Source organism: Bombus affinis, chromosome 2, assembly GCF_024516045.1.
Source record: "Bombus affinis isolate iyBomAffi1 chromosome 2, iyBomAffi1.2, whole genome shotgun sequence".
NCBI classification, from domain to species: Eukaryota; Metazoa; Arthropoda; class Insecta; order Hymenoptera; family Apidae; genus Bombus; species Bombus affinis.
The window spans coordinates 11,515,974-11,532,729 of record NC_066345.1 but is presented as its reverse complement, the minus strand read 5'-3'; the positions used below and the strand labels follow the sequence as shown (position 1 = coordinate 11,532,729).

The 16,756-nt window shown below is 38.2% G+C and overlaps 1 protein-coding gene across 4 annotated transcripts in view; it reads right to left on the bottom strand.

The window, feature by feature from the left end:
- Positions 1-16,756, bottom strand: part of LOC126928917 (bifunctional heparan sulfate N-deacetylase/N-sulfotransferase) — a 371,054-nt gene that overhangs the window by 13,301 nt on the left and 340,997 nt on the right. For all 4 annotated transcript variants that reach the window (XM_050744798.1, XM_050744799.1, XM_050744800.1 and 1 more), the window contains 2 exons: positions 4,702-4,954; positions 2,412-2,603 (listed from right to left, as the gene is read on the bottom strand). In XM_050744798.1, coding sequence (XP_050600755.1) covers positions 2,412-2,603; positions 4,702-4,954 — 445 coding nt within the window. The remainder of the gene's footprint in view (positions 1-2,411; positions 2,604-4,701; positions 4,955-16,756) is intronic.

The following is a 16,756-nucleotide window of genomic DNA, read 5'->3' as shown; positions in this document are numbered from 1 at the left end:
TCCGTTTGCACGTCTCATTCCGTTATTATCGTAACATTATTATATTTGCCGTTTGCGTTTTAAGCTCCAGCGATTTCTATATTAAAAGAGGGATTAAAATGAAAAGTCGGCTCTGGAATTATTAATTCGAATACTCTTATTCTCCTTTATTAACAGATTTCTTTCCTTAGGTGTTATTTTTTATGGAAATTTCATTTCCATGGAAATGTGCATTTGTCGGTCTAATATTTGTTTAATACTAATGAATTTAAAAGATTACACGATACAAAGATACGAAGATATAATAATAGCGTTATATGTTTCAATTATTCTTCTCACACATATCAAAATATTTTCAAAAGTTCATCATATTCCTGCACATGTTCCTCTGCCTGTTATTTTCTTCTTTTTGTATTTTTACACTGAATAGTTATCAAGAATTGAATGATCTGCATTATCTTCTTTCAATGTGCATCAACTTAACCATGAAGAATTTAATTTATCAAAATTAAATTGTGTATGCCACTACAATTGTTCTTGTCATTTCAAATTCCCTATATTGTCCAGATTCTCTTCACATTCAAAAGTATTATCGAGCGACGATAGTCAGGGAGGAGTTTCGTGAAACCAAACGTTGTTATCGACCAGTTTAGTCATTCCATCCTCTACTTGGTCCCGAGCAAACTGACCAACGCACGGAGGTCAATAGCAACGGATTCCAGTATCGTGTTCTCATCTCCGCAACGTTTACCGCGTTCGGACCACGTGGTATAGATTCTGACAACATTCGACAGAGCGAATCGGAGATCGGAGGCAGCTGTTTCCATTTCCGCGTCAAAGGGAATTAGGAAAAACCCTCGATGTTGGACGAAAGGTGTTAATTAAAGGTACATTAAACGTAGACCTCAGGAGAACACGTCACGTTTCCCATATATCTCATAAAGGAAGAATTTTCAAATTTAATACAAAATAAAAATATTTTATAATTTCTGTAGCTTTATTTGGTTTTGTTATTAAATACGTATTTGTCTTTGCCACTTCGTTGAATGTTTTAAAAATATTATTAGTATCTTATTAATTCAAGTAAACGTGAAATATCATTACGAAATTATCAAATTGTACAAGAATTATTATGTCATTTGGGACGTTGCACTATACAGATTTCATGCAACCAATATTATGTGTAAAGAAAGTTTCGAAAGAAAGCGTTCGTTAATGAAATGTATGACCAGGCAAACAGTGGAACAAAAAGCGAGGTGTATGGACAGAACAACGAGACGCACAATCGCATTTAATTAAACGAAATTCGCATTCCGCCGTTACTTTGTACATTAACAATGCAGGTATTAATTAATAATCCGAGTAAGAAGCGGCTTTTTTCTGTTTGAATTTTGTCTGGCGTTACGAAACTCGGCATCGGGTCACGGCCTCTACAAAAGATCAACGTTAACCCCTCACCACCCCGTAAAATAGCACGGGGTTGGAAAGAACCCTGATGTACGTATATTTTTCCTGACCGACTGAGAAAGGCTGGGATATACCTCTTTTGTAGGTTGTAATTAATATTCTTCGCAATTATGTTAGCGACTCAAGGTCGGACAAAGCGGCCCAGATTCTGATGAATTTACGGGATGAGGGCGAAGAGAGCTTTGCTAACTGCGAGAAGAAAAGCGATAAACAGGAGGCACGTTAATTAATTTGCTAATTAGGAAAGGCAAGTTAGCGTCGATCGATACGAGTTAGAGATTCCACTGCACCCCTTATATTCTTCGTGATCGCGCTGAAAGACGTTTCTTGCGTTCCGTGGTGTTTTTAATTTTGGCTCTTAATTCGTGTAATTTAAATTGAAGGCGAACGTGGAAACCTTCTTAATCTTTGCAAGCATTGAATACAATGAAAATGAATGCCGGTTAATACAGAATTAAAATTTAATATTACGTTATTCTGCAAATAATACAATTTTCCTGAGAGCTGAAAAATGGAAGTCGTCAGAGAATGGAGGATTTTTAATGAAATATGCTACGTACGAGTAATCTTCGCTAGGATTCGTTCCTCGTGTATCGACTTTTCTTTGTTCACATTATTTTAAAGGAGGTGGAAGATGGAAAAATTACGTGATTTGTTTCACGTTCGTAATTCTACACTTAATTCATAGTGAATCGCAAATTATACAGAAGAATCTTTGCTTAGGCGAATTCACATGCAGGAAATAATTGAATGACTCGACAATTGAAACACAAACCGCTTTAATCGCGTTGTCGTTTGAAAATTCCAACGATTCTCTGCGATATCATCGAGTTTACGAAACGTTAGTTATTCCGCAATCTTTCCACGTTCCACCTGTAATTAATCTCGGTCTACACGAGTAGAACGAGTCGAAACGCGGAAGAATGCGATGGATAGAAAAGCATGTTGTGAATCGTGTGTCTCACCTGAATGACAGTCGCTAGAGGACTTTTATTGGCCGGGTAGTCGAGGCTGTCCCGATGCGCCCAAGCCAGCGGTTCGTAGGTGCTGTGATTGGCCTGAAAAATGGTCCAGTCACCGCCAGGAAGTGGTCCCCAGGCTGTTTCTCCGGATCTGGTTAATCGCAGGATAGGGGACGCCGCGTTCAGCTGTGCATCCTGAGGGAGGAAAGACCGATCTCATTTTGTCTGTTGTTTGAACGCTTGTCGACAATACGTGAGTCGTTTCCTGATCCTTTTTTCGCTTTCCCGTAGCTTTACGAGAGAGTAAAAATCGAAAATATTGCTATGTCCGTCTCGAGTCTGTTATGTATACTATTTGCGTACCAAGAATTGTTCTGTTTGTTTAAAGAGAAAAGATGATGCTTAGTACCGTACTGATCGAAAATATTCTACTTCCGTTTTTAGTCGATCACGTTGAGATACAAAATGATAGGATGACAATGACAATAAGTTTATAAATGGAGCACACGAAACTTCATCATAAACTAATACTAAAAGATTACAGTGTAGGTGAAATATGGAAGTTAATATCGAGGTTGCTGTAAGTAGAATGAGTAAGTATCAGACAGCCGTGGCATAATCCGCACTGCGTCGACTTTTCGGACGCATATTTCGGAAGCATATTTCCTACGTATAGGAGACCATGCATCATTAAAGTCGTTGGAAAATTTCTAAGTTACATAGACTCTTATGATAGAAGATCGATACTATAGTCTACTTTATTGTACGTCAAACGACACTAATCTTCTGGAAACATATTTTGTATCTTTAAGGAACCACCTGTGTGTTGTGTGTCTCGTGAAACTCAACATATATCATTTCGTTAAATTTCCAAGCTACGATTTTCATACTTTTATCAGAAGTCTTTCTAACATTCAATACGCAAGACGTTACAAATATCACAAACACGTGTACAAATGTCTGAGGCTTACTTCTCAAGTTGCAAACGATTTAACTTTACGTTAGAAATATACCGAATCAGTCGATGAACTTATTCTGCGTGTTATTCACATTTATCTCGTTTCGTGTTGCTCTTCTTCTTTAATCTAGTTGATAATCGACGATTTAATTTTTAATAGAGGATTTGATTTAATCAGCAACATCGATTCATAAAATCGGTTCATTTAAGCTTCGAAGGAACGAAATTTCATGTTCGCTGAGCTAATACTACTTCGCCGTAACCTTTCGAAAGCTAAGAGAAACAAGGACAGAAATGTACGAGCGATTCAAGCAAATCGCGTGTCGCTGGAACGCTGAAAGAAAGGAGCAAATCGTAGGATAATACCGGCAGTAATCGCAACATGCAGACACGCGCGATTTCACGCCGCATGCAAATTGATTCACCGTGGCAACCTTTTCCCGCGAGCCGTCAAAGCGGCGTTTGTCGTATTGCTGCCGGCAAATAGCGTTTCCAGTTTCCAGGTATTGATGCTTTTATTACAACGTTTCGACGGCCTTTCTTACGAAGCTTCCTGGCGGCGTAGCAATTTTTCTACGAAATAAACTTGCAGCCGTTTCGTCACGGCAACGGAGATTGCCAATCCGAGCTCGCCACGCGATCAGGTTTCCTCTCGTCTTGTCCAACAACCATCCCAGCTCAAAAACGTTATCGCGACAAAATTTATTTTCCGTCGGCCAATAAAAACTACCGACACTTCGTGGCCTCTGTGGACACGTTTCATTTTAGAGAATTGCTTCCGCCGGACGTGATCGCAAGATCGATCGAGAGAATCCTTTCGAATCTTCTTTCAGCGTTCGAAGCAAGTTTTTACGCTTTTTGGGAAATCGTAGTTTTTCCTTGTCGCAAATCGTGAATGTATTTAGACGCGTAGTATTGTAGCTTTAAAAATCGTAAAAATGAAAGTATATGATGATAGGCGAGAGAAATTAGGAATATTGGACAAATTGTAGAACTGTCTTTAGTCGGTTACCATATAGAGAGTTTACTTTAGTTTGTTAATGCTCAAACTATTGAATTGTCCGAAAAGTGTCTTCCTTTCGCAAACGTGTTTTTTACAACAATCCACCTTCGTACAAACGTTAAACCAAATTTGTGAAATGTCGCGGTGTTTATCTCAACAGAACAAAATGGATCGTACGTAATTCGACAAAATAATATAAAACAAAAATCGTCGTACGTCTATTATTTCCTCATAAAACGAAAGAGGCAATGGTTAAAATGACAATATCTTTGGTTTCACTTATCTACATTTCTTTAGTTCTGTTTGATATTTAATCTATTTTTCGAACGAACCTTCAGTCTGAGATTAGTGTGCACAAACAGAGGAAATCCCTTCAGCTGTGCGCCGACGAGACTTTCCTCGCCGGACGGCGCGAAACCCACGATGCCAACCGAGTACTCTCTGCAATATTTGTCTAGCAATTCGCGATTCCACTTATCCATCTGCAGGTACTTGTTCAGGTTCTCGAAGATCAGAACCCCGTATCGACCTTTGTCCAGGTTTGTCAACACGGGTAGGGACTTGCCAGCCACTTCTAGTTTGTATCTGAAATCATATTTCGTTTCACGTTAATTCGTATCCTTTTACTTGTATAATATTGTAAAAACACATCTTATATCGGTGTCTACACTTTCTCTTGTAGTAGTAAATGGTTTTGTTAAAATATTGAATTTCTCCTATTTTCTCAATTTTTTCCTTTATCTTCTTAGTTATGTCTATTCGTTTTCTATCAAGGATCGAACGTATTTATATAATTTATTATACTTATTATATTAGCAATTGTATATTATTTTTTATTTTTAATTACAGTTAATCGTTTTATCACTATTTGTCCGAAGACAATATTTGGTTGTCATATTTGTTGGATTTTATTAAAGTCGGGACTCTAGCATGAATAAACCGATTTCCTATACTATTTTCAAAAACACGATAGATAGAACGAGAAATAGAGCGAAATTCGTTACAAAAATTCCACCTATACAATTCGAGAACCGTTGGACTCAAAAAGTAATCCATAGCCTCACATACAGACCAATCAAAAAACATGATATGCCCCAATCAAAAAACACGTTATGCATCACTTCTCTATATATATCAGTGGAATACAAATATAAAAATTAATAAAAACAGCGATCATGAAAAGATGAAACGATAACTTGGTATTCACCGTACCAACTTTTTTCATACCTATTTCATTCCATTGTATTTAATGTAATTATTCGTTTTCCAGTTGGTAAATTTAAATACAACTATATAATAAATTCAAATACCGATCGGATTTTACATCTGTAAAATAAATGTCGTTTCCTAGCATCGAACTGTAGGATTATAACAAAATATGCGACACTTCGTCAAAGTTTTAAAACATAAATCGCCAAGATCGTTCAGACGTTAATAATAAATTGTCGATTACCATTACGATAATTGCGAATGTTTATACATTTACGAAGAATTTAAGGATGGAAAAATATACATAAGTATTACGCGAAACGCCGTGCAAGACGAGAAGAATTCATTTAACTGCAATAGGAAAGTTCCAGGCGAGTCGGTGGAAAAGAATTCGCCAAGCTTTTACGCGCAATATCCTCGTGTCAACGATTCCCGGAGGTTCCGGCCTCTGGAGGATCAAGAGTGACGAGACTGGAATCCCTGCCTTAAACTTCTTCCACCGTTCCTTCTGATTCCCTTCGTGAGATTATGCAACAAACCAAGGATCGCCGCGGAGTTAACGCATCCCTTGAAACGGAATAAACGTCTCCTTCGTCCCTGTGTTTGCGTTTCACCCTGCTCTTTGCCACCCTTTCTGACCGAGTCTCTTCCGTTTACCAGCCATAAACCATTTGGCCAGAGAATATTTAGACACGGCTGTCGTTTCGTGGAGGATAGGCCTGGCCGATACTCGTTACGACAATTTCAATCCGCCTCGATGCTTGCTATCGGTTATTTAAAACAAGGACAGGGGTAATAAATACGAGGGAGAAAAAATGGAATATCGATGGAAAAAGAAGCGGCGTAACCAGACTCGAGTCGTTATTGTTAAACGATAAAACAGGGACACTTTTATCGAAATCCCATTTACGCGGCATCTGAAACGTTTCGAGAATAATAAAGCAATTACACGTATAATGTACCTTTACATTTTTGCTACGGGCATCTCGCCTCTTCTCACTTTTTCTTTCTTTCTTTCGTGTTCTCCCTCTCTCTTTCTCTCTCTCTTCCTCTTTCCCGTTCTCGTTCATATTCCCCGTGTTTTATGCTTTTTTCTTTGTCTCGTTCATTTTACCTCGCGGCTTTTTTTCTCGATTTTTAATAACGTTCGAACCGGGGTCCATCGAACCGTTCATCCACACGAATACCGATGGAATATCAGAATTTTTATTCGAGCACGCCTGCTTTTTATTCGGTCTGCTCGTCCGATAAAACGACTTTATCGTCGAAATAAACCGATGAGCCCCGTCGATCGTGCAGGATATTCCGAGGTGTTTCGCCAAGAATGCGACGAGGCTTTTTAAATTTATTGGTTACGCGAAACTGTACGGAAAACTGAAACGGAAAACTATTTCGAACGCGTAAGAATTCGTATACATAACGTGCAATAACACACAAGAATTCTGACAGGAATTTTTATTCGTGACTTAAATAATTTCATAAATGCGATACAAAATAACAAGTTGCCGCAACAAGTGTAGCAACTTCGTAAAATAAACGTATTGCCCATCAAATAGATTACACTTAATCGCAGAAGTCAATCGACTACTTTACCCAGATACTTTAATTACAGCCTCCTGCAGCGCGTCACTCTTCCACGGTTCTAATTAACCAATGATCTCGCCATTAAACGCTTCATGGCTACATCTTCGTATTACAACCTTTCAAACACTTTTACTTCTTCTGCTCAATCGCGTTAACACGTTAAATACGCATGGTTCCACGCTAGTGTAATGTCAGAACATTTCCAAAGACGGTTGACGCCACGTGGGTGTCATCAGCAGTCTTCTAACTCCTTATGTCCTTGACTCGCTTTAGTTTCGATCAAAAAGGAAGATTCTTAATATCTTAGAAAAATCTTTAACATGAAATTCCGACGGAACATAACGCACGTCAATGTTTCAGAAATTTTTTAACAATACAAAACTACGATTCGGTCGAGAATGTCTCAAAAGGCACAGCAGGTTTAAGAAGGAAAAATTTCAGTCGCATTGAATGGCCACGCGACTTCGATCCTCCGCAGTTAATCCCTTAACCTTATCTGTCCACAACACACGTTCCAAGCGTTTTGTCCGGCGGTAGCTAAAGTCGCCGGTTGAATGTTTTGAGCAACAGTTTTATAACAACCTCGTGAAACTCGGTGTAATTTCGGACGAACACGCTAGATAGGCACCGGTTGACTATCAACAGTTTACGGTTGCGCGTGTTCGCGTGTCACGGCAGAAAATTGCAGTTAACTAATGAGTGAATGCCGGATAATTCAGCGTAGTAATCGGTTCGATAATTGGCAACCGCCCATTAACGACGGCCCGGCAATTTGCCGAGCTAACGAACTGTCATAACGAACTCCGACGTGGCTCTTTTGTTCTTGGCCAGCAATTGCCGCGCGAGGCAATTGCCGACCGTATGCTTGAAACGCGAAAGTATCCTCTGCCGGTGAGAGAAAGGGAGATTTCAACAAAGGTATCGATCGATTGGCTTAACCCTCCCCCTGCATCGAAAAAAAGACGATTCGCTGCAATTAGGAGTGTTTCGAAGTTCGTGTTGCGCGCGAGGATCGGTCAAGCACGCTCGTCAACGAAGATTATGTCCTTCCGTGGTCTCTACTGGTCGAGAAGCTGAGTGAAATAATTGCTTTCACCACTTGGAGTTTGCTCGAGAGCGTAGAGGATGGTTGGTAATTTGGAGATGGTTTGGGGATGAAGGAAAGTTCCTTTGGTTCTTGTGATTATTGCGTTATGTGGGTCCCAAAAAATTTTGATCTACATACGTAACATGATCAGCGTGGTTAGAAGCAATATACAAATGTGAAATAATTCTTTTTTTACTTTGAATTCTTTGACGTACTTGAACTTATAGAAGGAGATTGCTTCGATGGTACTGATGATTATGGAGCAGTGTTGGTTTGAAAGATTTGAATAACACTAATATGAAACTAGTGCTACAAACATGTCAATAGATATTTTTTATACTTTGACTAAACGATGATTTAACGATGATACTACTCGACGCATCTTTATAACGTGATGAGGCAATAAGACTTGGAATTAATATTCTTTTCAGTTCTTGTATTTTGTGAAATACACAGCGATTCCAAGCGTTTGATCGACCGCACGAGTTTAATCTTGGCGAATTTCGTTTAATTTATTTCGGTTTTCGTAAAATGTGGTACAAACATGCTTAATTGAATTTATTCGTCCGAGCTCTTAATGATATTCCATAATTTGTACGTTCTATATCTACGCCATCCAGATATGGAAATTTTTTTACATATTCACGATGCAAATAACGCGATGCAAATTATTAAGACCAGCCTCATTATTCACTGAATCCTGCATTATTTTAAACATTACCTGAAATTATCGTGATAATTGAATGCACTATTGATTGACACAACTGCGAGCGTACGGCGGCCGAATTTCCGTCTTGGCAATTAAAACGAAAGATAAAAAATAAAGGAACTACTGTCTCGTAATAAACCCTTGAACGAAGATGTTTCAATTAAACGCGGGAGTCAATCAAGACGACGCTCTTATCTGTTACGTTTCACCGAGTTTCATATTTTAACCTTCCTTGCTATTCTGACGAATTATTCGCGTTATCACATGTAAATATTTAATCATGAAAATTAACATGTTCCACATAAATTAACAGTCGCTTCTCTAGCAAATGACGGTGGTAATGTTTCCCATTTTCCGATCAAAATTCATTAATACGTTCCACATAAAACGTTGCCCAGGATCTGGTTTAATCGACAGGCACTTTGTCCAAATTTCACCGTTCTTTTTCGATAACTGGAACGGTGAAATTCATTCAGCGATAATTTCCAAACATTTCGAGTTCGTTAAATGTTTTATTTTACCTCATATTATTGTAAAATATTAAAAAACGGAATTACGAGGGAAGAATTTTACTTTTGTTCCATCACGCTGTGTAAAAATAGAACGGTGCGACGGCAGAGTCCTATTTTTATGTTTACGTATTTATGGAGGACTTAAAATTGCTGAAATCGACAAAATACATAAATGACGCGCTAAAACATAAAATATTCAAAGTACTCGTGATAATTTTCAGTAGGTGAAATATTCTGCGTTCTTCGCACGTTTTATTTTATATTCGGTAAAGTATTTAAAAAAACAGAACGACGTGAGGACAAAGTTCTAGTTTCCGTCGTTTATACGACATTTGAAAGCTTAAAAAATATGTAGAATGCACAGACTCAAAGTGGAATAGTAAGAATATTTGCAAACGAATATTACAATCTTGCAGACAAAAAGACAGGAAATGCACATATTATCTAAAGACGTACAAAGAATCCAAGATAAGGTCGTCGTTATAATGTTTAACAAACGAAACGAACCCCTATTTACGTTTCTTCGCATTTAGAAGAATACAAATTTGCTTAAATATTCACCATCTTTTCATCGCATTTACTCTGAAATCGTTTGAAAATCGTAAAACGTTCGAACTCTTTAACTGCCTATTGATAAAATACCGTACAATAATTTAATTAAATGGAAAAATGAGAGGCTCTTTGGCATCCAGAAACGGCTAGAAGATATTCTTCTTGGAGACATTCAAACTGGTATCGTATATAGCTGTGAGAGCAACATCAGGAGACAATAGTGGCCTGGAGGAGAAATAATTTACCCCTGGGGCGTGTTCCAAAGAAGTCGTATTCGCCTCGTAAATTCGGTCCGACGTGTGCCAACCCCGCCCTTCGTCCGGTCTGTTTCCCTCGAGCCTGAAAAGCTCGCTCCGCTGGTTCGTCCTGGGAAAACAACTTCATAATTTTCGGGGACCTTTTTGATTTGGCATCCCTCTGTTACGAAGAACTACGCCGAGAAACGGGAAAATTCCTTCATGCTCTTTGTTGTTCCATTTCTTTCACGAACATCTCGATTATATGGCACTTGGAGGAATTTTTTAAATTAAACCTTACCCTTTGATACATGACCCGAATATAGCCTTCTTTTTCTTCCGTATACTTGTCAATATCTTCTATATATCTTGCAAATAACTCGTATCCATACTAGCGAAGGTACAACATGTTTAATTATTTTCTGTGCTAACAATGTCTTACCCGTTTCGTTTTACGTTTATTTACGTAATGGGGTTTTGAAAATCGAGAAATTTAGTTTGTATCTATTTTGCAATTTTTACTTGCACGATAAACTGTCTAAACTATTTTCTTCTAAATCATAGAAATTTTTTTACATCCCTGTTACATTTGCACTTTTGTATTTCTGCGAAAGTACAATAAACTAACTTATTCTTCTTCTATAATAATCTTCCATTTACACACGAGCAACATTTATGCATTTTATTTCACTGTTCTTTATTTCGAATAAAATCTACTCGATTTCCAAGAAGGTCGTTTAAAATTCTGTCTACAATTAAACTTCCTATAATGCACAATCTACGATTAATATTTCTACAATATGATACGCATCAGGGTTTCGTTAGAATGCTCAGTCTGCTGTGATAGCTCTCAGATAGCTGTGAATATATACGACGAGAAAACCTATGTTCTACGGTTTTCATTCTCGATTCTACATGTCACCCGATGGAAACACAGTGGAGATCACGGTAGTTCAGGATTGACAAACAGATCGAAGAAGTCACGAGGAAAGAATCGGCACGGTCGTGCTTCGGAGCTAATCCGATTCGCGAGCGATTCGAAACGAGGGATTCGAGAGTCAAAGCCTCGCGATTCTCGCACGCGTCTTGAATTTAAACGTGGAATCGACTTGCGAGCAGAGCTATTCCGCGCCACGTTCATAGACGTCCGGGATTTCACGTGTTGTTTCTGTATGGTATTATGAGAGAATCGTCGTGTTTCTCTTGGAAAAAGTTTCTCTTCGAAAATAAAGCTTCGAAACGCCCATTTCCTGCTCGGAGTTTTCTTTCAAGATTTGTAAGATTTGTCGATTGTCGCGAGCTACGCGGAATATCGAATTAGGTGAAAAGTTTTGCCGTAGAACCTTTTATCCTAATCATGTTTTCCTTCGGATTTGCAGCTAATCGAATAGAAGTTAGTCATTGTAATTCTTGGTAAAACAAGTCACTTGGCATTCGAAATCTTTTTTTAAACTCTCTGCTCTCTGAGCTTCGAATATTATAGTAGATACTTGGAATGATAAATCGTTTCATTGGAATTGAAAGTCTGCAGATTTTATTATTTATAGTCACTGCTTTATTCCAGAAAAAAGCTCGAACTTTGAGATATGTAAGATATTTTTTTAGTCTGAGTAATAGATTAATAAATCGAAATATAAATTTCCAACGTCTTGGTGTATCACTATACCTAGTATCTTTGCAGTCGCATAAATTTAATCTTGGAACGCTATAGTGGAATACTGCATTATCCTACTCATCTTTTTTTTTTTATGTATTTCTAAGAAAAATTAGTTTTTTATCTATACATTTTGCCTATCTTCCGATAGGAAAATATCGAGACTATTCGCATAGAGTCTGTTTTACAGATGCTTCTCTCTAATATCCATTTATTTACTTAACAGTACCACCGATTAATCGTCAATTTTCAATCTAACAAGAATACGACTTCACCCTCCGATTAAACGGTATTAAATGTCAAATTGCATTGATTAGACACAAATCTCTTAGAAATTTAACTAACACAAAAACAAATGTATTATTTCATAAAAGACTCATGATAGTCGATCCCAGTATCTTCGTCTATAATATCTTCGATAGCCTCGAGCGATGCGTAAGCAAGCGGATACGCTTTGAAAAAGTAATTTTAATTAAATAAACAATACAGAAGAATGACAGGAGCTGAGTTCCCTTGCTTAAACAACGGCGGTAAATAACGTCGCGGAGGAAACGCAAGAATCGCAACGAAGGAAGCAACATTAATGCAACCGGAGACGCTCAGATACAGAATAAAATTATTATTGTTCGTTCTGGAACTGTTTCCCCGTTACGCTGCATATTTACCATGCTTTCATATTAATAACTAGCTTCAGGTGAGAGTAGACAAGTTTGATGCAGTTTCAACGTGACGTTGCTAACGAAGTTCCACGCTTCTCGATCCTCGACTATCGTTGTCGTCGTCGTTGTCGTCGTGTCTGGCTGAAAGTTTCCCTCGGAAAAGGAAAGGGAAACAATTTGTCCGATAGTTTCGCGAGCGTGTTTAACTCGAACGTTTTTAACGATCTCCTCTGCCAGGCTCTTTCGAATCGAACCGGAGACTCCTGGCAAAAGTTTTTCTCTTCCTCGTGCTACTTCAACGTTACGACCAAGTCAAGTTGATTTACATGAAAGAAAAACGCGGGTGTACAGTGTTTGCTCGTTGTTTTCTGTTTCGTTCAATCAATTTGCAATTTTATCATCTACTGCAAGGGAATTTCCTTTGCTTATGAAAGAGGAAGAAAGGATTACGAGTGGAATGAAGTTTTTTCAGTTTGATAAAGTGGAAATGATTAACCTTTAACTGCTTTCACGGTTCTCGAAATATAAATATCGTAATAATTTCATTTCTGCGTAATACGTAACGTCGAATGTCTTAGTAATCTTCCGTTAGCTTAAATTTCGTAATTTCTTTATATTATCATTGAATGCATCGAATAATTGTAAATTGAAAAATATACTAAAACAATACAATTGTTCTACAATGTGATGAAGAAAGAATGTTTCATAATTATGTATTATTTACAACTTCTCATGCGTACGATGTAATATATAATACAAAGGAAAGATTTCTTTTAGGCTGCGGTATTTGCATTTTATCGCAGTAATTTAGGCAAAAATAACTGTGGCTTACGGTACAGTACGGAGAGAATGAAATAATTTTTGTCGGAACGTTGTCGTATAGGTTAACCTGCTGCAATATACCGCGGAATGGCCGTGATATAGCTTCTGTATTATAAATTAATGTAATAGTGGCGCGTTGAGGTAATGAGATACGCTTAAGAAAGATTAACTATATGATGCAGACAGGTCTCCAGATTTTGCTGTATTTTAGCTGCACACTTTACGATGAGTTATGATTTCAGCTTCACTTAAGACGATTTAGACCTCACAGATGCTCGTTGGAATGTAATTGTCGAAAGATTGAAATGTTATTCCTATAGCTATTACATTCTTTCCAACAATAGAATCATACCATTGTATTCTAATTAGCGAAAGTTGCTTGTTGGCTTTTTTTTTCTTTAGAAATTTAACTAATTTTTAACGCTAGTACTATCATTGATCGAAACCATCAATTTGTAATTCTTCACAGGAATTTTATACCTTCAACAACGATGCATTTTTTGGAATTTGATCGACTCTTTGTAAAATACACGAAGAAAAGCTCGACTTCACATAACTTGCATATCGTTTACCGTAATCGACACAAGTTTTATACTTTAATCGCCGATACTTTTCAAAAATTATCTAATACTTAGAAACTATCCAACAAGCAGATTCACGATATTAATTTACGTTTCTAATCACTTTAAAATGTTTGTATCCTATCTACGTTACAAGATGACTATTACATCTCCTACTACTAACCATCGTATCTGAGTTAACTGATTATCTTCGTGTGATTTATATCGTTGGCATCGTTGTCGATCGAATGGAAAAACGGTCGACGACACGACGTATCGTTTCCTCATCGCGAAACGCAACGCGTTTTCCCAACGGCGATACCACGCGGATTCCTAGCAACGCGGCGGATGGAAATGTAAAAAGTAGAGTCGAAGTGCTCGGCTCGCGAAGTGATATCTTCTCGCCATTGTCGTTTTATTGTAAAGCCTTGGAGAGGGTTGACGTGATAGCGGGAGATTGTCGCCGGTGCGACAGAGGTGGAACAACAATGGTCGAGATAAAGAAAAGTACGCCGGGAGGGCGTTCGAGGACCGTGCAAGAACGAAAGGACGAAACGTACAAGAGGCAGAGCAAGTCGGAGAGAAACAGACGGCTATATCCGTAAACGAGTGCAACGGGAAAAGAAGAGGGGAGAATGTGCAAAAACCGAGTTGGAATAGGAAGGAAGAATACGAGAAACGCGGAGGAGCGTGGAGGATGCAAAAACAACGGAGATTGCGGTGTAAAGAAAATGCAGGAAAGAAACGGGTGAAATGGTTCGATGTAAATGCGAAAAATATTAGGAGAACGGGAAAGTTCGAAACGTTGGATGTTTATAATTTAAAATGACATAGAGCGATTCCAGAAAGGATTTATGTGCATCTTTTTGGCTGCTGATCGCCTTAATCTTACGATCAAGATGTTCGACTGTCTTGTAAATGAATACGAAGGTCTTCATAATTTATTCCATGGAGATGTTCTAAGAAATTCATCTAAGAGATGGAGTGACTGGAATGCGTGCATCAAGTCGGAGAACTCTTCGACATCAAATAAATCCCGTTGCACCCAGAATTAATCAAATGGACGGGACATCTCAATAATTTATCGTAATATACATACTAAGATGAGAAACGAAGAACGAAGAAAAGGACGTGAGAAGAAGAAAGAACGCTTCAAGCGAAGAAGATGCTTCCCTGCTGTTGGACAAGGTGAGCAAACACGATTTACTCTCGATACTTGGAAATGGACTTATCGTCTGCTAGCTGGTTGATGTCCTTCCAGAGACCAAGAAGAACGAGCCAGACGAGACAAACGAGTATACTTCTCGTCAAGAGGATTTGCAGAAGGGGTGACGCCAACTTTGAAGAAGGATAGTACCAGATGAGAAGAATAAGAAGATACGGCCCAGAAGCGAGTCTGGCCTGGTGATGGAATAAAATTCTCGACCCTTTTAAAACTCTGACGTAGGAAATCCGTAGCGGCGTGGCGTCGACGAAGATTCTTGAGAATTTGATCGAAGAAACCACGGCGTCCGCTTACTCGCAGCTATTTCGAGGGGAATCGATCTGTCAGCTTCTGCAAGCAGGATCGTTTCGACGACGTCGTCTTCTTCGCGGTTCGTAAGTCCGGTTGGCAATCTCCAGACGACAGAGAATTCGCTTTAGGGGAGCGCGGATGACACCAATTTCTCTCTTTAAATTGGAATCGATCAGGTTTGAAAATACTCCCGGCTCTCTTTCAAACGAACGGACGACCAAGAGACGACAGAATGAAATAGGTATTCTTGAATCTTTGAGTCGAAGAATCTCTGTCACTTAATCCCTCGTTTTAATATTGAACTCCAAGTTTCATTCTCTTTTGTTTCCTTCATTTCGACGAAGGTCCTCTCTTCTGTTTATTGAAGGTTGCTTTGATGGCGATATATCGATATAATTAACACGTTGATTAATTACGAGATAAAAATACATGCGAATTGCGAACAGCCTTCGAACGTTATCGAATGTAAATATTTTGGTTATAATGAAATATCGAATGTGATTTGAGTTACAGAATATTAGAAACTTTGTGGAATATTGCCAAATTACATTATACACCAAATAGAAGTAGGATCATACGTTAAAGACGATTTATTAACTTTTAAACTGCGAGAAGATTCTGCATTGTACTGGGTAATGATTCATTCTTTCGTGAGGAAAATAAAGGGTGAACGAGACGGGAATAAAATCGTTCACGCGTGGATCGTGTGGCGAACTTTATGTCGTGGCCTCGTTGATGATCCTTATCGGGATAAGAGTCCAATTACGATGCGAAACGAAGCTCGTGGAGGAAATGAATCTGACGCGATGGTCGCGACTGGATGATCTTACTGCCTCAGAATTTTTTTCCACGTAACCTTCGCATCTCAATGAATCTCTTTACTTTTTATCATTCTACTGACTGTTCTATGAACCGTGTTCATATTACTTTATCTTCATCTAATTCTAGCGGAAATCTAACTCGAACGTTAGATACAAATAAAAAGTGTAATAAAAATTATCAGCGTCACGAAACCATTAAAACTACATTCGACGATAAAAATTACAAAATTCAATCATATTATCAATACACTAATCTTACATTAAAACTGACTTCGGGAAGAAACGAAAGAATAATAAACGAATAGTACAAAAAGAAACGGAGAAACTCAGTGAAAAATGTATTCACATTAACGGCCGAGGAACCAGTAGAAAAAAATTAAAGGTAGCTAAATTTTGATGAAAGATTAATCCCCTAGGAAGCTGAACTCTTTACAAATACTCGAAACGAAAAAAAAGACAGAGAAAC